This window comes from Bombus pascuorum, chromosome 2 (genome assembly GCF_905332965.1).
Source record: "Bombus pascuorum chromosome 2, iyBomPasc1.1, whole genome shotgun sequence".
NCBI lineage: Eukaryota > Metazoa > Arthropoda > Insecta > Hymenoptera > Apidae > Bombus > Bombus pascuorum.
In genome coordinates this window covers 19,313,712-19,337,344 of record NC_083489.1, presented here as the reverse complement: position 1 = coordinate 19,337,344, position 23,633 = coordinate 19,313,712, and the positions used below count along the sequence as shown (strand labels likewise).

Sequence of the window (23,633 nt, the reverse complement as noted above, 5' to 3'; positions counted from 1 at the left end):
TGACCTCACGTTTCAGGCTAAATAGTAACTATACATGATGGTTGATCGTACACGCCACGCGACTATCGCTACATACATGATCGAACCGGTACGTGTTCCTCGTGTGTCCCTTTGGGACCATTCCGTGGCTCTATGAAAGAGAAACGTTTCTCATGACGCGTGCCAACAATGTCATTGTTCTTATCGGGAGACGGCTGAACCTGATTCCACGCTGCCTCGATCTATATAACTGCTTTCACACGCATATACGCGGAATTGGGCAGTAACGTTGAAGTATTACTCAGATTAGTCAAGTCATTTGAAGATTCGGACTATTCAAGTTGCTTGAGGATTTAGATTATTTGGCTTAACTGAAGATTCGAATTATTCGAGCTATTTGAAGATTTATATCATTCATGTTACTCGAAGATTCAGATTAGATCGGGAGAAAGAATCGTTTTCGATCTATGGTTCCTTCGAGACTTTCGTCATTTGTAACGGGCGGAATACGTTCCAATAAACAAAAATTTAATCTTGGATTTTTCATGGTTATGGCCGCATTTGCATCAACGTTTTCTTACGAACCTCTCTCGATCTGGAAGTGAGTAGAATCACGTTACGGTTCTCGTTACACTTATATTTCTTACACATTGTATATATCTCTTTGAATATTGTATACAATCTTTTGTATATAATGTAAAGATAGATCCAAGGTTTCATATAAAAAGTAAACGTCACTATCTTGAATGAGAAATTGTCCACAATGTACAGTTTCAACAGGAGATTGTTATTCGATACGTAGTTGGTCATTACTGAATCGTAATACGAGAAGGCGATAAAGAAAATATTGCTCCTGTGAAGAGAGAATCATCTGTAATAAGAATTGCAATGTGGTTGATACTCTACACTTAGCTGCCACTGGGTCAAATTGCTTGGCCATGAGAGTGCAATTACCGTTCTGCTACATTCTCCGATTTCCATAGATATGTACTGTGTACATTGAACATCAAACTTATCGGTCATCGTAATACAAAGCATTTCTAGAACCTTCACATCGTAAAAGTATTACAAATTACTTATAATCAAAAGCATTAAACGAAAGTTAACTACAAATGATCTGTGATCAAAAATATTAAACAAAATTATCCTGTTAAAAAATTCCAGTATTCTATACGTATAACAATTCACTAGATGAAATATATCAGGATGCTCTGGATATTTTTCAAGGATATCCTTCAGTCTTCATTAGCTGCTCTACAGATCAGACTTCTTCGAAGATCGAGACCAGAATATCAAGTTCTTGTTACACGGTGAAAATTTTGTGAACGAACAGAAACTGGGCAAAAGAAGATACTGCACTTCCAGATCGAGAATGCAATATGAAATGGTTGCTGGGCGAAACGAATATGTCGAGACGGGCGGGAAATGCTACGAGAAAATTGGATCTGTAGATCGAGCGTCCAATACGAAACTTGTAGAAAAAAAGATAATGAAAATTTCAGATATAGATGTAACTAGATAAAAAAAAATATCAGCATATCTTTATATTATCTGATGTTGCAGAACAATGGCTACCGCCAGAACTATTTTTTGATTACTGTAACCAGGTTAAATTTGAAAGGAAATTTACATTCACTATTTTTCTCCAGCCGACTAATTTTAGATCTTGTTTATCTAATTCAAGTTTCTATTAAAATCCCTTACTCCCTTTAGACCCTTAACCTCCACGTCAAACTTTCTAACCTAAAATGCAAATATACGATATGTATGTTCCTTTATAAATTGCAATATAAAAATACATATTTAGAAAGCCTAAAATACAAATAGGTATAGCTTTACATAAAAAGTAAATAAGCGACTATCTACCATCTAATAGGAACCAATTTAGGCCATAAACAGGCAAAGTAACGAGGATATACCATTTCGCCGGTACTGGGCAGGTTTTTGCGTCCGGTCTGCCGCGAAAATTATGCCGAGACCGAAGTGCGTGAGACGAACCGTTATACACGGTGAGCCCGTAAAATTGTTATTCAAATGTTTCAGCTGGCGGACAGTGTACCCCATGGATTACGTGAATATACCGGCTGAGTCCACGTTGAGGGTAAGATGCTAGGGGGGAACGGATGTTTTCGCTCGAGTGCCCGACCGGCATTGTACCGCCGCTTATGGCACGATAACAGTTTCCTTCGGCAATAACGATTTCAGTATCAGGATGACAAGACACGCGAGCATTATGAACACTCTTGTTACTCGAATTCGGTCGTGAAGCTGAGAAAAAATCATGGATAGATAACGAATCAAGAATTCTTCGCATTTCTAGCATTTTTCTCATATGTATGTGTAGATAGATATTCTTGTATGTATATGTACATGAATATGGATATAACACAATTATTATTATAGTAAACTGTGTCAAAATGTGTACCACAGTTTATGTTTAGCTAGTTTTTGCATCTTTTTTGTTTGTTAATAAATATTTGAAATTTCATGTCAGATTTATTACAATCAATATTGGCTAGTTCATATATTTACAATTTTTTAAAACGCTACAATCTCTCTCTCTCTCTCTCTCTCTCTCTCTCTCTCAGCATTCAAAGTTGATCCGACACATATTTATTTATAGTAAAAATATCGAAAATGAATGTCCAAAAAGGAGTCTAGACAGACTGACCCATTTCATTCTATAAATCCTAATACTTCAGAATTTATGTTCAATTGGAAGGACAGATAACGTTAAAATAATCTGAATAATCTCCATCCATTGAGTCTGCAGATAAATATCAATAGAAACATATTAATTAATTTGCTTTGTTCAATATGTAACTTCTAAACTCCTACTTCATTACCACTTATAGATAAAAATAGGCTGTCCTGCATACTATATCTAAATTTAAGTAGTCCAGAAATTCATTTGTGAATTATATTTAACCTGTAGCAAATTACTATCACTGTATGTACATGCTACGTATTATCAATTCTGGTGAACGGCTCATTTTCTAAGGAGTACATCAGATTTTGATTCCACCAGCTCGACCAATGTGTATAACCTGGAATAATATCCAGTGGACGAGTTATCGTCGCGGAGAACCGCACGGAGGGAGATTCTCCGGTGCTTCAGGTACCCAATGTGATACTAGGACCATAAATTCTGCCGGATAGTTGGCCAGACCAGGAGAATCTCATTCGGCATAACTGTACCTGCACGCGATTTCTGTGGGAGATGGTGAACGGCAGAGTCGCGCGTATCTCCCATAAATCTACTATTTGATAATCGGCGTACTCGGATTAGTTTCGTTCGACCGTGTTACACGATCGAGGCTCTGATTCGTTAACGCGTTCATTGACAATAATAGTCATCGATGACCCACGTTACTAAATTTTTTAGAATGCACTGTCACCCGAATTTTATATACTTCTCACTTTTCAATCGCAACAGATTAAAATATATTATGCGCCATAACATTTAACTTTTGCAAATTTTATTTTAATTACAAAATACTATCTAGCAATAAGTTGTTCACATTACTGAACATTCTTTAATCCATATATGTAATTTATTTTAGCCATTTTAAAAAATGTAGTAAATGTGTTACCGATGACCATCGTAGCAGACAACATAGATTTCATGGACTACAAGATCTTTAATAATGCGAACGATTTAGCTTATCAGAGAAAAAAGCACAAATACAATATTTTGCAAAAATTAAATGTTATGTGTACATTTCAATCTATTCTATAAGTCTATCCATGATTTCTAAACATGACTTGAATGCAGGATTTTTTGGTCTTCTTAGTACATATCTATTCTATCTGTTTTATCAATAGGATAAAGACACAAGGATGACAGCTGCAGGATATAAATTACGTACAGAATTTTCCAATCTTCTCGGGGCAATTATCTGAAACGTTTTAGAGAAGTGGTTAAATAATAAAGTCATACCGACCGAGGTAAGATAAAGATAAGTACATAGATAAATATATACTGCTGCAATCACAATTGATTATCGATTGGTGTCATTGTAGGTATTACACAGATAATAGAGACAGACTGTCGTGCTTGGTTGTTCTTTCGAAGATAAGATCACCCTCCTTGCGTCGAATGAAAGTTATGTAAAACGCGTTGTTGGTGAGAAACTCGTCAGAAACTCAGATTAGCCAACGGTGAACAGATTGAATAATTTAACAGATCAGTGTCCGTGTCCAGTACACGGTCGTGTTGAAAAACTACGTGGTCAGTGTTTTAAATCATAAACTTCATCGTAAATTGAATTGTGCAAATAGCACCGATGTTTCCTGGCAATCTTTGTGGCAAGCAATCACGTACACCCAATACGAGCTCGCATTCTAGATGTTTGAAAAACCCTTCGGTTATTCGATTACGAAAAAACAAGCGAAAATCATAGGGGAAACGTATGATAGCCGGTTTTGTTGATTTTTTCAATTTGTTACCCAGTGGATAAAAGAAAGTATTTTAATGTAAGAAAAAGAAAATGGTATGGAACAGATGTTACGAGCTACACTTTTTGTCTCTCACAGTGAAGCGATTCTAAAATTCCATACACTGTTGACTAGTTCTATATTACTTAAATTACTCTTTAATTCAATTTACAGATGAAATATGGGATCATGCTATATTTGTAATTGATTGATATTTATAATTTCAAAGATATTAATATATATTCCTAGATTTTAAATACTGATGTATAATTTATATATTGATAATTCAATATTTACTTAAATTATCTAACATTATTCTACATATAGATACATAACTTTTCAAATGTTCAGGAAGATGGCAAAAACATATATACATAGTCTGAAAATCAAACGAAGAGATAGTTTTAGGCAGGATATTTTCTTCACCTTCGACTTCCAAGAATGAAATGCATGAAACATTTTGTAGAACGACGATATTGAAAGCTATTAAGATAATTATTAATACCAAAACGCAGCTATCCATTAGTGGAACGCAACTGTAAATGGTTTAATGATTACAGAAACCGTAGAGTACATAATAGCCTCTGTACCTGGAAGCTTCGGTTTAAAGTACAATGTATAAAAGACTGCAGAAACCACTAAATGCACGGAAAGGAGTTCAAGCGTTTAATTACCACTCGGTAATGCATTTGCTGTCGTATAAGCAACATAATAGCTATATGCTCGGTAGAGCAAATATAACACGTTGTGAGAAAAAAAAATCGAAGATACGTAGTAGGAAGAGAAAACGATGGTATCCTTGAATGGAGAGTGTTAACAGTTCAGGGATGAAGGTAAAATCCGATCCATTAACCGTGACGCTTTATCTAACAGAAAGTGGTTCCGATGGTTAGAAGCCATGTGGTGGTTGTTGGCTAAAGTCGAATAGTTTAATGAAGCTGACCACCTTCATAGCCGCAAAGTATTTCCCAGACTTGTTGCGTTTAATTTTAGAGTAATTAATTTTATAGAATAATAGTATATAAACATATATACTCCTGTCATTTCACTAAAAATTTTAATCACACAAGTTTTCATTGCCTATCTGTCTCAATAAGACTATACTGAAATATTTTACTAGTAACTATCACATTAATTTTCCATATATGTAATCAAAAGACTCTTAGTGGTTCTTTAGACAACATCACAAATGTTCCTCCATTTATAGTATGTATTTATATTTTTATAGAATTTTTTCATTAAAGCTACGTAGTAATACTTTACTAATAATTATAACACAGATTTTTCCTACACTTGTAGACATAATTTACCTCTCTCTCATATGAACGTGATGGTTGCCATTCAAAGATTGGATGACCATTCTGAGGCGTTGATTAGTAATAAGATCCAATTCAATTAAAAACTCCAAAATTAAATACTTTAAGCCTAAATTATCACGGTGCCCAATAACCCAATGATACCTGCCAGTTAACAGTTAGATATCAAAGAGTATCCTAATACTTTTAACTATATGTATAGTAGATGTATATCATTCAAGAACTACTGGAAGAACTTACCAGAGATATGATATGTCCTCCAGCCATAAGCGACGTTTAGTTCCTTCTTTCCTTGAAGAAGGCCAAAGTGAACTCTGCCAGCACTTTCTTGAGGATTTGGAGTTCTTAAGGGTCGCGCCTCGACCCAATGTTGCGTCACCAGAGCGGCACAAACCAGCCCACCGCCCAGTAACGACAGGAAGAACGTAGCAAAGATCGTGCCCCTTCGGAACATCGACGTCATCCTTGGATCACGGGGCAAGCCAGTCTTCGGATAGTTTGAGATCACTGGACAGAGGAGGAACGAAAGAAGTGGCAAGTCATACCGGATGCGCGGCTCGCATTCCTTTCATTCTGAGAGCGGCCAGCCCATGAAACTTCAATGAAGTTTATATACTGTGACAGGAAACAAGTTTGTGTACGGTGCATTCCGTCGTGTAATTAAACTCCGGCACATGAAGCTTCGTACATGATAAGTATGCGTTGTGTTAGCTATAAAATCATTGTAATTCAACGGAGGTGAAATAAACGAGATTTATAAGAGGAAAGTATAGAAGTATTTGGAAATAAATTTCGGTGATAGAGCGTAAAAGAAATTACAGGATCGACATACGCAGGGTCCGATTGAATAAGATGTAAAATCGGACACATCGTGATTCCTTGTGTAAAAATAAGGGAAAGATGTAGAATAAAACTTTTTCATTTTCAGCTTAGTTTTCGAGAAAATCGAGTTTGAAAATTAGATAGGATTACGTAATCGACAGATGATCATTGCGCGTGTAAAAATAAGTCAAAAATGCGGAATAAAATCTTTAAAACTTCGTTTTCAAGAGAATAAAGTTTGAACATGTTTAGTTAAAAATCGGTGTAGTACATGCGTGTGACAAATTTTCAATTCTTTTTTCTTGGAAACAAAGCGTCTTGTGAACAAATTTTACTCTGTATTTTTTTCTTATTTTTACATTCACATTGTTTCCGCTTTCACATGTTATTCAACCGGACCCTGCGTCTACTCGGATATTTGTAGGACCATAATATAGTCGATTTTGGACGATATTTCTCTATAACACAAATTTCAAAACTGTTATCGATTTTTTAAAGTGCTTGGTGCTCCCAAAATTTTCACTAGCATCTAGATACTCTTGAAATCCTCTCGAAACCTCAGACCCTTTAGAACATACTCAATTACCCTATACTACTGGAATCTTTGAAACCCTCTGAAACCTCAACTACCACTAGAAAGTTTCGAAGCTGCAGCGCACTCGAAACTTCAAAATATCCCAAAATCTCCGATTTGGAATGCAGTATATGTATTTCAAATCTTTGATCGATCTTTAAATGATTTTTATAACATTCTCAATTTCTTCATTTTCTTCAAACTCTTCAAATCTTTGAGATCCTCTGAAATCTCAAATATCGCGGAAAGCTTTTGAACCTTCTGGATTTCTCCGCACTGCTAAGGTCTTCGAAACTGCCTGAAATTACAGATCTCAGTGAAAAACTTAGAACCTGCAACACGCATGAAAGCCTCTAAAGTTATCTCTACTCATCAAAGCGAATAAAGGAGTCTTAACTCCTTACGTTCTCGTGTGCTTTATATCGTAACATAAACCTAGGAGGTGCGTGGAAAAATGTTGTCCTATTCGCTGTCTCTGCTAACTCGTAACTAGTTAGTGCGTACAACTTGTTTCCTTTTGCGAGTAAACGCGAGAACCATTCGGAGACAGCGCATATTTCTCGTCCAAATACGATGTCCTCTATGTTCGTAGGTTGATTGGAATGACGCCTTATATTTGGACAATGTTCCTTTCTCTGGTGGCGGTTTCTCTTTTCGGCAAAAGCAGCGTGTTGACGCTTTAATCGTGGACAAGACGGTCGACGCGTGGGTATCGGTAGTCTACTTGACGACAGCAACTATTTAAATTATGCTACAGAAACTATGCCGCTTTCGCAACAATTATCCGGTCTGCTAGAAAAATACTGCTGGTGTGAAAGCGCCTAGACCAAATATTATGCTACTTTTCCAGAAACCTTTTTCATCCGTCCGATAAATTACTGTTTTATCGGAATTCTCAGAGCGATAGGATTGTACGAAGCAGATGAAAAGTGTTTGGAAAAAGAATATAGAGAGTGAAGTCGAATTTCAGAAACATATAGTACTCATCAAAGCGAATAGTATAGAATAAATAGGATACATTATTCTTTCGATAATACAAATTTATAGAATGCTTATCTAACGATATTTAATCTGCACGCTATTCTAAAGGGAAAAGGATGAAAGGAAGCAAGGCCAGTGAATAACAAGCAACCTATCAAACATCGAATTCACACAGCGTATCCGACAGCTTATTAAACGACAACATCAACGTAGCAATTATTTTAATTCTCCAATTATTTCGAGCATTAAATTTCATCCTTCTCTTGCTTTCTTTTCGTTCAGCAGCTCGCTCATTTTGTCAAGACACTCTCAAAATGGTTTTGTGAAACATAAATTGATCATTTCAACGACTTTGTCATATTTAGAAAGATAATATATCTAAAGCTTAGCACATTGTAAACAGGTCAAGCTGAACTCGATTACTGTAAATTCAATAGAAATTTTGTATTTTACATACGATATTTAATATAAATATATCGAAATAGAGATGTTATTAAACTTTGAATTGCGAGAATATAAAAGCAGAAATTTTATATTCGTAAGCAAATTATGAACAGCTTTAGAATTTAATCTATCGAGTTACGCGATAAAACACGGTACAATATTCAATTAAGTCGAACAACGAAATGTTAACGCGTTACATTCGCGCGTGTATTTCAAACACAAATCATTTGAAACGTGCTTTTCAGGAAAAGCGGAAATCTATCTGGAAACGTCGCAAAAGTGACTTGTATTAAATACATCGTTTTAACAAAAAACATGTACCTTAAATTTTACCAATGAGAGAAGAAAACGAAGAATCGCTCTCTTGGTCTATACGTCTTAGCATAGAACAGAATTATTTTAAGCTGTGACATATTTTCAAAATACACGTACGATATGCAGTGAGAGTCAAAGGTTCAACATGCATCTTGAAGGTACAAAAATTATTCAAAAACTTTTATTATAAATAAAATTTTATAAGTTAAAAACACATGTATGTGGCACACATAAATTGAAAGTGGATTGACAGAAAGGATGTAAAACAAATTAATAGTAAAAAAGATCATACGTAAACCAATACTACACGAACATTATTTTTCTACGGTGTATCGTTCACTTTTGACTCTCACTATCGATTGTCTAAATGTCACCTACAATGTACATATTTAGATGAAGAAAAATATGATAAATGATGATAAATACCTTGCCCCTGGCTCTCGACAAAGTGCACCTGGCTGAGGCTTCTCGAGAACTCGCCCTGCTTGACCTTCTGCGAGAAGTCGCCGTTGCCGAGCCTCTTGGAAAACTTGACGCGACAGTTGCTCCGAGGTTTGCCTGGCCTCAGCAGCGACGATGGCCTCGGTCTCTTGGCGAACGTGTACGGGATAGTATAGGGCTGTGCTACGTAAAAGTAAATCGGCCGATAGTCTTCATGGAGATGAGACTGCACGAACCCGCCGTTCGTCGGATAGCTGTTGTACACGCTCGGTGCTCCGTTGCTATAAGCGTACGAGCCCGTGTAGTGGATACCGTAGTGGTTCGCCGTGTTTCGTGACTTCCTTTCCACCGTTTTGAAAAAAAGTGTCCCTTTCGTCGGACACTGTCCTTAACTTAATAAAACTCCTCGACAAGTGTCAATATACCTGCTGCACAATTCAATTCCTCTATCCAGTATACGGTTGATTAAGTACTAATGAAATAATTTCTTATATTTCGTCTACTAGTCGACTACGACAGGATCGTTACGTTATTAAAATTGTTGGACGAGTTCTGTAGAGTTGTTGCTCAACTGAATTTCTCTATTGACTATCGTACTAAATTAATAAAATACCGTCTTATACTTCGTTTACTATTCAGCTGCTGTTAGTTCTGTTGTTAAAGAAAGTACTTCGATGGACAGAATCTTAATATTATTAAAATTGTTTGACAATCGTCGCTAGATTTGTTGCTCAATTCAATTTTGCTGTTTGATAATTAATAAGCTACTGTCTTATACTCCGTTTACTACTTGTCTATTACTAGTCTTCTTACTAGACACAGTCCTTTCCTTTTCCTCTTTTTTTCTAAATTATACAAGGACAGCACCGTAACGGTTAGTTTTTCTATAATTCCTCACAAGATCGAAGTCGAATTTAGTTGCGTTTCTTTCTAGCTCTTCGTGACTTTTCTCTCGCCACAGTTGTTAACCTTTTGATGAACCGCGTAACAAGTGTCTGAATGATTGATCGCTTTCTTGCTTCCTTCAAACGTTCCTCAAGATCGAGATTACTTTTCTTTTGAGCAAAGAGGTATTCGATGGTCTATCAATAAAAATTTTAGATGGATCCGTTTCGTCGGATGAAGGAAACTAGAGCTGGTTATTCTTTCAACAGTCGAAGAAAGAGGAGTAAGAAAGAGAAAAAGAGAGAGAGGGAGAGGGAGAGGGATAAAAAGGAACCCTTCTGGCGCCCGAACGGAAATTCCTTTCCGGCGATTCTTTATCAAGGGACGTGATTCAAGCCAGCAATTGAATTTTTCACTGGGACCGTCCGTTCCGTGTGCAGGAGAGATTGTTTTCCCGTAAGATCCTCTGCTCCACGCTGCGGGTATTCTAAATGAGAAAGTCGCCCCCTCTCCGCTTCTTTCCGGCTTAATTGTCAATTAAGTGTGCTCGCATATATGTGTCTGAAAGTTTCCAACCCTCTGACCACCGTCAGTTTCCAGTTAACTTAGAAACGTTGTAATTTGCATGTAAGAGTGAAGCGTGGCGTTGTCGTTGTTTTCCCGCGTATGTTTCCCTCCCAGCTGCTTTGAATAGTAAAGGGAGATCCTTCTAAAGTTAACGGTCCCTTAGTATCCTCTTTTTTCATGAATATTCTCGCGCTGCTTTTCATGTCATATCCTTGAATCCTTCACTCTCCTCCCTCGATGCCCTTTCTTTTTCCTTTTCTTTCCTCTATCTTTCTATCTTTTAACGACCACTTAGCTACACGAAGCGTTCTTTACCAAGCACGAGGTTAAAATCCCAAAGAGCTATTAAGATTCTCTTTTCGAATTAAAATTTGAACGTGCCCGTTACGACAACGCGAAGCTTCCGGCGCATAGTAATCGCATTAATTGGACCACGTTCGTTCCGGTGAAAATCGTAAAAAGCTTAACGAACGCCTCGTCTCTTTCTCTCTCTTTCTCTTTCTCTCTTTCTCTCCCCGTTTATCCGATACACTTCTTGCATCAGAGAGGTGCCACGAGTGGCAATAAGTATAGACTCGGCGATAAGCTAAGGACTATGCCGGAATTAGAAGAGAGGGGGAAATACTCCGAGACTCTGGACTCTGGTCGTTTCTTCGATCTTGTAATAAACTGCAGAATCTGCGACGGATGATCAGCACATGTACGAGTCTGAAATTGTGTCAAGCCATATATCGTATTTCACCTTTTGGATCGAATTATTTCTTTCTATTCTCTTTTTATTTCTTTCGTTTTTTTCTTTTTTTTTTTACCGCAAGTTATTGTGCAGAATGTCAAGCGATTTTGTATCCACGATGCTTCGGAATTCTTCTCGAATACCGCTCGGAGTCCAGATTTCTCGACGGCGACGACGTGCAGCGTGATCTTTTCTTCCTCTCACCGTTTCACGTTGTGTCAACTGTAAACAATGCGGTTCCACGTAAGTCGCGCGCTCGAAAACAACATGTATATATATACATATATATATATATATATATATACATACAATGGAGACGGACAAAAGAGAGATTTTTCCCCTGCAAATTCTTTCATCTTGAATCTTAAGTATATCTAAATTAGAATCTTGCATTTAAGTCCTTTATGATTAAAAATTTCGTATGAACATTTTTTTTCTATTGTATTCCAATCTTGTTCTTTTTTTGTAAACTAAAAGTTTTAAACAGAAATTTTTCTTTCCAAATCCCTTTATCTTAAATCTTTAATAAAACTAACAATAAGTTAGGATTCTATAAATTTAAATTGCTTTGCATGTATCTTTTTATTGTACTCTGGTCTTGTTCCTCTTTTTACGACCTAAAAGAGAAGATAATTAAAACAGAGAATTTTGCTGCATGAACTCTGCCGTGTTGTATAATTTATCAACTTCCATGTCATCTTATTCTTTAAATATTTTTGTTTCCGCTTTCCCTCTTAAATATTAAATCACACATCCCTGTTTCATTCTGTAACTTATCTTATCCTGACCTAGCTTAACATTTACATTCCAAACCTCCTAAAAGTCTTAAAACTCCTAAAATTTTCTCCAGTCAAAGATTTCTTCTACCAGAACTTAGTGTCGACCTCTGTACATAATGCTACAAAATGAAATTCTATATCCCCTATAGTCAAATAGTGAATTTCGTTAAATAGCGTAATTCACCTATTACAGTATAATAATTCTTTCACCAAAAGTTCCAAGCAATTCCTCAGCAGTAAATCCGCAAAAAAGAAGCAAAATTTCAACAAACACATGATCCATTTCCAATGTCCAAGCATTGCTTAATCATGTCGCGTTTTCCCCACTCTCTTCATCCTCTCAGTTATTTTTCAATGTTCTCAAAATGAGTTTACGTTGGCATTCATGAACAACGCCGTCGGGTAACGCTCTTGACGTAACTGGAGCAGCAGTTGCACGAACGTAATATATTGCATTCACACGTCCGCACATCGTTTTTTACAAATTGTTTAAGGGTTCCTCCATTACCGTCCGTTCCTGTCCCGCCAAAATTATGTAGGTATAATGGTCGGACTCGGAGGTTGTTCCAATTAATTCGTGCAAAATCGTGTGCGATCGTCAACAAAAAACCGGTAGTGATTCGTTCAAGGCCGAACGCACACGAGTGATGCGATATCAAATTGCGTTGTTCGTTATTTGCAGGCGAATCATTAGTAGGCGAGATATAAGATAAATCTGACACCTTGTGAGATTTCGTGTCACGTGTTCTAACATACTGATCGTAGAAAAAATTAGAGGTTTCGTTGTGCCATCTACCATTTAGAGCGACAAGCTCTACCTACGAAATAGAGTAAAGCATACGATTATGTTAAACTTAAATTCACATTCAAATTTTCGGATGCAAATTCGAATTTAACTATCAAGAATACAATTATCAAAATAGTAGAAAAATTCCAAGCGAAGTACTCATAAAGAATTTTTAATATTCTAATATTTTTTTTAACAAAAGATGTGTGAAAAACTTTTTAACTATTTTATGTTATTCCCACCACAAAAAATTTCCCTCTTAACCCTGTCAAACACGTAATCTGACACGGCAGCGACTTCCCTTTCGAAATTCATATCATCTCTGTATTTGTGAGATAACACTAATGCAGCATAAACCTTTTTCTTTTTAACTTTTTTTAAAAATTACGAATCTTTAAAGCAGAAAATCTTTAATAATCAAACTAAAAAATTCATAGCCTATCGACATATAAATCATAACAATAGCATATTGATTGCCTGTACGAGACTAAACAACGAAAAACGCAGATAAATTTGTGGAGAATCCGTGAATAACCAAACGGTGTTTTCACAGCTGTAAAGGAAAACAAGTTACGTTGAAACTGGTCTCGATGATCGTTGGCCACGGTGATTTTCGTAATCGAAACCTTGACGCGACATCGCTGACATTAATATGTACCTGTTATGTTAATGAAAAACGATAACGACCCGCAGAATCTATCTTAAGAGCGGGTAATAGAAGATATGTTAACAAGGATAAATGAATACTTCGATGGACGTTTTCCTTTTCATCGACGGGAAAACGTAATTACGTGACGACTAATGCATCCTTCTAGAATGTCTTCCTTCCATTATGTAACAAATAAAATAAATAAATTCATAGGAAATTTGAAGATGCAAAAATGCATAGAATAGAACACACGCTACATACATACAGTATCTAAAACAAAGCACTTGTCATAATACTCGGTACGTCAAATAAATCTTTGCTTACTACTTTGCTAATTTTCATAAAAATATAAATTTTCATAAATATCCTTAATGTGACCTCGGTTATAAGATATTTAGGATTGCAATTATTAAATGCATCTAGCGCTTCTGTATACATAGTAATAATTTGCATAAACATTAATGGCACACACACAGAATATGAAGAATATTCACACAGAATATTCACAGAATATGGCATAAATGTTATTTGCGGTTTGCAAGAACACAAGTAATAAATTCCTTAACAGACATTTGCCCTCCTGAAATCTAGTATGGGTCTACTCGCGCGTCGCCAGTCGGTCTTTAAACGCACTAATTGGACAATACGTCGGTACATCGCTGGAGAGACTTCAGGTAATTAACCACGTGACCGAGAAGATGAAACAATCGGAATTAATCTCCGTTATTGAAAGACCAGTCAAGTTTAATGGATGCCCTTAGTTTCTGTCGCGGGCAGAAATATGGAAGAACCAAGCGTACAAAGAGAAAATAGACGGAGCGGACGAAGGGATCGCGGATATGAGAGGAAAATGGCGAACTTTGGGAGAAAAAGGGAGAGAAAGGGACGATCAGAGAAAAGCTGACAGGAAAGAAGAGCGAAAAGTGGCAAAAAAGCAAGAGAACAAAGGGAATGCGGATGGAACGGAGAGAAAAGAAGCAGAAATTGGTAAAAGTAATATAAGAGCAAAGAAAAATGCAAGAATGTGTGCGACTGAATGTGGAGAAGCGGGATGATGAGGTCGACTGAATGCCGTTAGACCGTGTCGTTGATGCAGCTACATGACTACGTATACATAGCCTCGTGTGAAATATCATCGCTCGTAGGAAAGGAACAAACGAAAAGCAGAGAAAAATAGAGAAAGACTTAACAAAGAGAGAGTCGCCGACGATCCGAATCTGTCTGGTCGTGACAGTCTTGCATGAGATGGAACGGATCAGGGTGTAATTCTATTGTGACAATGCCCAGCGCTGCTTCGTATTGAGACATTGTTTTCGATCGTTTCTTCGCAAACATAAAAATAAAAAAGGAAAAGAAAGAGATAAAATGTACAAGTTGGAGACGAAATGGTTAGAGAAAAACACCGCCTCGATATTTTCATTCTACTTTCTCTCGTTCCTTTTTTAACACTTTCATTAACCGAACAGCACCAGAGTGTATATAGACAACTTTAGAGAGAAATAAATGGCAGATGTTCTTCTCGCACATACCTTAACCGTGTTTATAGACAAAATAATCAGAGCAAAGGAGAAAGTGCAGAGATTACGTTCTGACAGATATTCAATTGTAACGTTCAAAAACAAAATTTTCAAAAAACCATAATAGCTATAGTAAATTAGAATAAATCGTAGGAATTATTAAGCATAAATACGCTATATTAAAAATGTAGATAGAATATAATATCAAAATAGTACAAAAAAATGAAATATCTTTTAATTATCGTTCGTCGAATTTCACGCGCACGTAATTGCGTGTCCGTACGGTATTTTCTCAGTAACCCGTTCTTTTTGCCAGAAGAATTTCTCTTTTTACTGACGTACACATCGAACAGGGTTCAAGATAGCTATCTTCGGTATGTCTTTCTGAACGTAACGCGATTCTATCTCGCGCACGATATCTTGGAATTTTTTTCCTCTCCAACAGATTGACTCGTCGTTACAACCGGTCCGGTTCGCGGATTTTTCTTCCCGCCTGACGTAACTCTTTCGACATATACCGGCCATTTGCTTCAGGGCATCGGACAAAGATGCATCGTGGTCCACCGTAGTCCGCGAAACTAGGACACGTAACCATCCCCCCACCATCTCCAACAACCGGCCAGTGTTTCTTGTCCTGTTCACTAGCAACTCGCGTAACATGACTTTGTACGTAGATAATGAAATTACGGCCATTGACTGATTCACATGACAATCCATTTATTTTTATTCTTAATTTATAGGCACGTTTGAAAAATATCTATAATTGGGGCTAGTTTTTCTCAAGTAGCTTACGTAAAATTTACATGTATAAATTAGCATAAATATATTGTAGAGGAAGGATGCTTAAGGAAGTTTCAGTACTTATACTTTATCCTCGAGCGATAAACACATCTTTTCTTGATTATACAGCGTAAAATACTTCATGGTAGCATGACAGGAATAGTCATAAAACATGCTCAATTTTATCCGAAACGTTGATCCTTAATTCGATTGAATGAAAATAGACGAATAATACATGGCTTAAGGTTTCTCTTATCGTGATTCAATAAGATCCGTTTGAGTAGACTAGAGGACAACCATCTTGTTAGGATAAAAAAAGAGGAGAGAGGGGAACGATGAGAGAAAGGTAGTTGCGAGTATGTATGTGTAGTATATGTAATTTCTGTACGGTTCTTCGAGATATAATTCCATTACGAAATTCTTCTCACGAGATACTTATATCCCACATAACATAACTTTAATTTTAGTATAATTAATTTCTTCTTTTTTCACGAGATCAGGTGAATGAAATTTAATCAACGTGGTAGAATTTACTGGCAATTTCGATCGAATTTCGTCGAGTCAAACGCAGCGGTTTCATCACACCTCAAATTGGTCGACGTTTGAATCTGCGTTACGATGCAACAATGACCTCATGAATAATTTAACACGCGCCATTGTCTCATCGGTATGTACTAATAACATCACGTCAGTTGTAACGTATCTGACACTGATTCACTCCGTGAATGCGTTCTTTCTTTATTTTCCACTCGTTCACCCGTGGCGCGTAGTTTTTAAAAATTGTTAAACCCGGATACGCGTGATTTTTATCGATATCAACGCAATGCAACATTCACCGTTTCTATGCAACTGCAATTTCACATTACGTCGAAAATTAAAACGAATCTGCATACGTGATTAACAAATTTTTTCTCCTTTTTCGGCATGGTAATAAAAGTTAACGAAATTTTCGCGGGATGTTATATAAAAATGAAATTACTCTTGCTAATATAAAAGAGTTACGTTATTCGCAAAAATTATACATATTTTTAACCAATTCCGTTATTTTGAAAACTGAAATCACAGTTCCTATTAGTGGTTCAATGAACTTCCGTTTCGTACCACAAAGTGAGATCAGATGAAACTTGAACAATTTAAGTCTGAATTCAAATTTTCTATTCGTGAAAAGAAATTTGAATACTTTTCATTTCGTAAAATATGCAAAACAAATATGAGTAACAAAATAAAAAAATAATTGTTAGTAAATATACTAACAATTAACTGCTATAAAAAGATCGATTGAAGAAAAAAAATGAAGAAGTACAAAATTTTGCCTGCATTGCTTTGGCATCGTTTGTGTCCCGTTCCGCTTCTCTCCCACGCTGTAAAGGTCCTCTTGTTTCACAATTCAAACTTGAACCAGATAACCTTCAGCATCCACCGATAAAGGACCGATTTCCGATCGTTTAAATCGTATCTCTGACACAACACTTTTTCGTCACTATATTAGCACAATTTAGTCGTAACAATTAGAAGAGTAACCGCTTCGGGACGCATACACACGTTCTACAGCGTCTCTTGAACTGAATTTCTGACTGAGGCCCCGAGTCTTTATGCCCATCTGGCTCTGGCAGGTGCTACAGACTACAGGTGGCACCACTGCTCGATCAATTATCTCACTTATATCGGTCCCTTCTACGGTTAATATGAAGTGGGACCCACATGCGCCACTTTTGTAAAAAGTTTCGTAAAAAAATATACAAAAGCATTTCTTGATCCAATAAGAAAAAATGCTTTTTAAACTTTATTTGATAAGAGCACTAATAATTATTACTAGACTGTAAATTTTTATACATTTATGAGAAATTTGAAAATATAAAAATGCAAATAATCTATGTAATACATGAAAATATATAAAATAATTAAAGCGGATCTTGAATTAAATTCCATTTCTTCAATTTATATGAGTTTGCATAATTAATTCTAATTATATTAATAGATGTGTAGATCTCCTTTATAAATCTATTTATGAACAATGTACACGATAATGTATATCACACATACATAGCTAAAAATCCCTGCTCCGCCTTACTGGACTTAACAAATATTAAAAACACCGGCGTTCCCCCGCGAACTATAAATCTGAAATTTTTTATGTCATAAGTGGTTGCGTTTTTAATTTCCTGTATTTTAATTCATAAACTTACCGCTCGTGCTGCAATATTTGCCCTAGAGACTGATGGACGTTCACTTTATGCAAAGAACGTTTATCTTTATCCTCAAAATAAACATTTATATTTTCAGGAGTATAACGTCTGTGTGAGTCCCACTCAGGTGGATCATTAAGCAGCTGTTCTAATTGTTCTATCAACCTGAATAAGTAAATTTATTATATGTGAAATAACTTTTAATTTTTTGTACAACGTGAGATTCTTATATGATATAAAAGCATACAATATATCCTCGTGAAAATTTTGTATGAAATCTGTCTGCTTTGTTTCAGGATATAAAATCAGAATTGGCCAAATGAGTTTATTTTGTGCATCCAAATGAACACTACATTCTGCTATTTGTGGAATTTGAGGTTCTAGGTCTTTTAAATTTGGATTTCTTTTCCCTTCGATCGATTCTAAATTAACACCTTTCCCTTTTATTATATTTAGTAATTCTTCTTCTTCTTTATGTAATTTCTTTTCTGATCTGTCTTGTTTTCTTTTATCTCTTTTCAGACGTTCCTATAAATATTCAAATATAAGTAGTACATAATAAATACTTTCCCAAGTTTATATGCACTAAAGTATGGATATTCTTACTCCTTCAACTACTGCTTGTGATTTTAAACATAATATTATCTTGTCAGTAGGAGATTTAACAAGTAATTGATCACAAAAGTCAATACACTGTTCGTAATCTTTTATATAAAAACAACAAGTGGCAGCTCTATTCAAAACTTTTATGTAATTTGGTTTCAATTTCAAAGCAAACTTGCAGTCATTTAAGCTTGATCTGTAATTTATATAAAAGACAATCTTCATAAAACTAGAACAGGACTGTAATATTAAAGTATGTGTGATATCAAATATACCTATAATTTTTTAACATAAAATGTGCAGCAGCTCTATTATTATAAAGCTGAGCCATTAAATCAGTATCTTTGCATTTAGTTCTTATTCCTTCTGTGTAACTCAGAATACTTAATCTATAATTTTTATATTTGAAATTGAAATTTCCATCTTCCTTATAATTATTTGCAAGTTCTATAAAACACATGCAAATGTAATACTAATCTATATAAACTATATAATACGAATATCTATATAAACATTTATAGTGTTAAATTAACTGTTAACCTTGCAATCTCAATAATACTGGAAATATATATTTTAATTGCAAAAATAAATAAAAATAGAATCTAGATGACTGAAAAACATACTATTATTGAAACAACAATCACTTTAAATAGGTTTAAATTTCCTGAACAGTCTTGGTGTTTGTACAAAAATAACAAAAAGTTACTATCTTCCTTAGAAATATTTAAGACAAATATCGAACAAGAATATAATACCCTGTTATCATATTCCAACGTTAAATTAGAAGGTTATAAGACTAAATAAGAATAAATTAATCCAAACCCTCTGGTGTATTTTCATCTTCTCCATATTTGAGCTGCTGTAAACCTTCCATCAATGGAGAAAGTTCTTCTCCAGGTTCCGGTGTCTTTTTCATGAAAAATGGATGTTTTTCCATTTCCTCTTCCCACTGATCTTCTGGCCATCCTTCAGTATAACTCTTCTTTTCCAAATTACTAATATATTCATCGAGCTCGGCGTCTAATTTTGAAGCAAGCTTTAATCTTTCGCTATTAGTCCATACTTTACTTCCTTTTTCACTTGTTCCTTCCATTGTTTAACAATTATTTATATTAACTTTTTATTTATTGGCAATAAGAAAGAGTATACAACCATAAATATCAATGAAACAGTTGTGATACAAAATTATTCAACAATGACACCAAATAGTACAAATTTAATCGAGAATAAAAATACAACAAATTTAACCTTGCAAACCACAACCTCCAAAATGTCACGTGTTTATGTATCACTTCTTAATGTCATAACATTATCGACCGAGTAGATTCTCCAATTCTCCCGCAATGATGGCGCTAGTAGTATTCTTATAACTACTATTTTAAAAAGGCTTATAATATTAACACCTTCCTCTTTTTAACATTTCTCATATTAAATATTTTATACAACCTCAAAGCATATTACCAAGAAACTTATTGGTAAAAAATTATCAATATTTTAAAACAGTAATATTCATTTAAAGGTTATAATTTCAACTAATACACTTAACAACATGATTACTTTAAAGCTTTTCGCTCTTACAGAAGAGACTCTAAAATACTTGAAAAATATAACCAACGAAACATTTGAAAGTTTCTTTAATTATATAAAAACAATCGTTCTCGTTTAACGCTTCCAATTTCCTTCAAAAAGAACAGTAAACAATGCAACGACATCGTTGTTGAAGATTCATCGGTGAAAATACGATTCTTAGTTTCGAATTGGTTTGATACGTAGTGGAAAAAGGAAGAGAGGGGCGGGTAATCCTACAATAAAATCTGTATTGAAAGTTAGGGATGAGAAAATCCAGAGGAGATACGTCGATCGGGTAGGTAGGGGTGGTTAAGGTTCGGACGTTTACGCAAACATTCGGGTTTTGGCCCCTTTGTGTTCGGCTGGGCAAGATGGCGCTCGGTGAAAGCTGGTCCACGATTGGTCGATGAGACCGCACCGCGAATCTCCCGAGAACAGTCGCTTCCACGGCCTCGGAGCGGGCGAGTTGTTGGTCCCCTTGGAAAAAAGCAAAACACGCTCTCTCGTTGCGGCGGCGAGTGTAATGGCCACCGTGGGCCTAGGATAGCAAGAGAGGTGAGGCGGTTCGCGAATTCTTTTATTGAAACGCTGGCTAATCAATGAACGACTTATCAGCCCGGTCAACAGTCAGTGCATATAATAATACGTGTGTGCCGAACTGCCGCTCTTTCGTCTCGATCGGTGGCTTCTGTCCGGTGAAGAGTGCGTGTACATCAAGTAGTGCATCAGTGTACTTAATGTGTGCCAGCCATTGTCGAGCGTGCATCATAGTGCCGGTCACCTAATAATCGTTGACCACTACTGGATAATATTGCTTGTTCGTCTTGTCTGTTGGATTCTACCCTTCTGGCACGCGACGTAGCATCGGTGAGTACTACGGCATAGTTAAATGAAACCGTATCACACGATGTCGACGACCGTGCGTATATGTATGTCGAGGTGGCTTAGCGTTAGAACTAAAGTATCTACGACTAACGTATGAAATTTATAATAAAGAAATCAGAGTGAAAGATATGTTGAAAAATACATAGTACGGAGAAACCAACAAACCTTTATCTGTGTACTTTACAAAAAGTAACTGAAAATCCAAATCAAATTTGTCTTGCTATAAATCTATCAGATTTGCGTGAAAGATTAAGAATTAGTCATTTTGATTAATCTATTAGTATTAAGATTCACAATGAGTGTATGTGTACATTGTGTACATTTTGTTCCCTCAAACAAGAGATTCTTGTCTATCGATACTTTCGTCTAAGACTAGACGCACCCTTAAATCTCGGTCTCTCTCACTGAATAAAAACAATCTTCTCCAAGTTGTCATCACCACCATTCGATGATTTACGTTCGAAAAACTCGTACTCGTCCATAGATCGCAAAGTTGTGTTTCTGTTATCCAATCGTTCGCACATGTACGGTCTATACTTCCCATGGGGGAAAAGTCCATTTATTGTCATATGCAAGTAGTAATGAGAGTATGCGCGTTGCGAAGCACGATCAATTTCGGAAGATCTACCATCACGCTGCAAAAGATGTCGCACCACCCTTCCCGTTCTAGTTTATTGTTGCTAAATATTTTTGAACATTCTTTCGCGTACCGACTCATAGGGTGTAACCTCCTTCTTCTCTCGTACCTGATTGCTGCAAACGTTTTGCCCGCATGAACGATATTAGATGCTAAGCTATCTATCTCAATTCGAATCAAATTACTCTATATAGTACAAACGCATGTAATGTTAATGCCACTGTTTCTCTCCCATGGTACACTCATTTATAGCGTCGCTAATAACCTTGTACATGACATTAAACAACAAATGAAGAGAAAAGAGGTGTCCGTGGATACATCTTCGTCTCATTCGTCGCGTATTAAGGTCACTGTTACCTTTAATCCTTTCTGTGTTGTATCGATGCAGCATATACCTATGAGAATCACTCATGCATATATTTATAAAAGCAAATATACTTATTAAACGTTGTGTGAGTTAAATACAAGAGGCAACATTGATGTCATTACTTTGGTTATTCGTTTTCGAAGGTGCGTTTCTCCGTCGTTTTTCACTGGTTACCACGGATGGGCGTATTCTTTTGCAAACAAGCGTACTCGACGATAATCCCATTTGCCCGGAAAGCATAAACGCGTCCCGGTAACCGTGAATGACCCGTTTCGCGGCTTTAATAGGGATCATTCGGGATATCGCGAAATAATGTATGTATCGCGATGGTAACAGGTGCCCCCCTCCATCGCTCTTTTCCGTCCTTTTTGCAAAGAAAAGCACGTGCCTCGCGCTCAGAATCGGCGTATTCGCGCATACGCTATTATTAAAACTGCCACTTATAATTCATCAATGCAACAATCATATTGTGATTTTACCTTTCTGTTCACCTTTTTCCGTCTTTCATTACTTCGCTTTTATAGCGTAATACATATTTCAAAATGAAGCATTTTTGTAATTCTAACTTAATTGTAACATACATATATGTTCTTCAAGATAAATTTTGTGAAGGCTGTTCCGGATTGTTATTGTTCTTTTAACACTAACGAGATCCCTGACATAAATCAGGCTACGTATTGCATTTAAAAAATATAATCTAACCTACTTTTTTCAAATTTAAATGTATGCGTTATTTATTATTGAAAGAAGAATCTGTTTTGAAAGTGGCAAATCTTAGATCATTAATGAAATGACTCGACTGTTACAATACACTTATTATCAATTGTAGCCGTATCTCATTAGTTTTCAAAATTGAGTGTTCCAAAAACAAAACCTTGTAAGGAAACCTTCCGTACCAAACTTTTTGCTTCTTTTTACATCAAAATCACTTTGGCTTTTACTTTCAATTGTAGTATTTAACTACCGTTTTCGATTGCGTTTGTATGTATATTTCGCTGTGTAATACGCGGCAGGGGCCCTCGTAATACCGACGGTAGAACTTTTGCACGTGTCGCTGACAAAACGCGTATCGTCGTCGCAGTCTGGGGTAGAGTTTTTCGATCATACGAATTATCGATTTCGAGCCGTGCAGGAGTGCTGGTAATTTTTTACGGGATGGCTTTTTAATTAAATTTCGTCATCGTACGCATCTTTTCTATACGTTTAACTCCGTTATGATATTCTATTGGGGAAAAATATTACTTTTTGTGGGTTAGTTAGGAAAATTCTTTCGTCGATGATAAAACGTTGAGATAGCTTGATGTTGATGTCGTCGATGTATTATTGGAAAGTACGTTCTCGTACCGACGAAATTTTTGTGAATGTCAAAAGTGAAACCCA

The 23,633-nt window shown here is 36.0% G+C and overlaps 2 protein-coding genes and 1 long non-coding RNA gene across 7 annotated transcripts in view; 2 read left to right on the top strand and 1 right to left on the bottom strand.

The window, feature by feature from the left end:
- Positions 1-687: 687 nt before the first annotated feature.
- LOC132904471 (uncharacterized) lies at positions 688-6,084 on the top strand. Of its 2 annotated transcripts, XR_009657601.1 has the most exons (4): positions 688-2,313; positions 3,805-3,927; positions 4,003-4,210; positions 4,977-6,084. It is a non-coding gene; the product is annotated as an uncharacterized LOC132904471 (long non-coding RNA). The 2 variants fall into 2 exon arrangements; XR_009657600.1 differs by lacking the exon at positions 688-2,313 and having other exon boundaries at positions 3,011-3,927.
- A 5,445-nt stretch (positions 6,085-11,529) lies between these two features.
- On the bottom strand, positions 11,530-20,019 carry LOC132916882 (DNA polymerase interacting tetratricopeptide repeat-containing, protein of 47 kDa). Of its 4 annotated transcripts, XM_060977307.1 has the most exons (9): positions 19,618-20,019; positions 19,071-19,242; positions 18,799-18,991; positions 18,440-18,720; positions 18,193-18,357; positions 17,310-18,127; positions 12,182-12,392; positions 11,804-12,111; positions 11,530-11,716 (listed from the first exon to the last, which is right to left on the bottom strand). In XM_060977307.1, the coding sequence occupies exons 1-6, from the start codon at positions 19,886-19,888 to the stop codon at positions 18,040-18,042; spliced, it is 1,170 nt and encodes a 389-aa protein (XP_060833290.1). In that variant the 5' UTR covers positions 19,889-20,019; the 3' UTR covers positions 11,530-11,716; positions 11,804-12,111; positions 12,182-12,392; positions 17,310-18,039. The 4 variants fall into 4 exon arrangements, with proteins under 4 accessions (XP_060833290.1, XP_060833288.1, XP_060833289.1 ...); XM_060977305.1 differs by having other exon boundaries at positions 11,804-12,392; XM_060977306.1 differs by having other exon boundaries at positions 11,804-12,328.
- A 770-nt stretch (positions 20,020-20,789) lies between these two features.
- The window catches only part of LOC132916873 (uncharacterized), a 122,133-nt gene continuing 119,289 nt past the window's right edge, over positions 20,790-23,633 (top strand). Inside the window, exon 1 of the mRNA XM_060977282.1 lies at positions 20,790-21,231. The gene's annotated coding sequence lies outside the window, so the exon portion shown is untranslated. The remainder of the gene's footprint in view (positions 21,232-23,633) is intronic.

What these genes read in the sequence shown, in the direction of transcription:
- LOC132916882 (XM_060977305.1), bottom strand. Translation starts at nt 19,888, where the DNA reads ATGGAAGGAACAAGTGAAAAAGGAAGTAAAGTATGGACTAATAGCGAA. An exon ending in AATTTTCACGAGGATATATT is followed by an intron (nt 18,358 to 18,439) that starts GTATGCTTTTAT and finishes TTACTTATTCAG; the next exon opens with GTTGATAGAACAATTAGAAC. An exon ending in CAAATATTGCAGCACGAGCG is followed by an intron (nt 18,128 to 18,192) that starts GTAAGTTTATGA and finishes AAAAAATTTCAG; the next exon opens with ATTTATAGTTCGCGGGGGAA.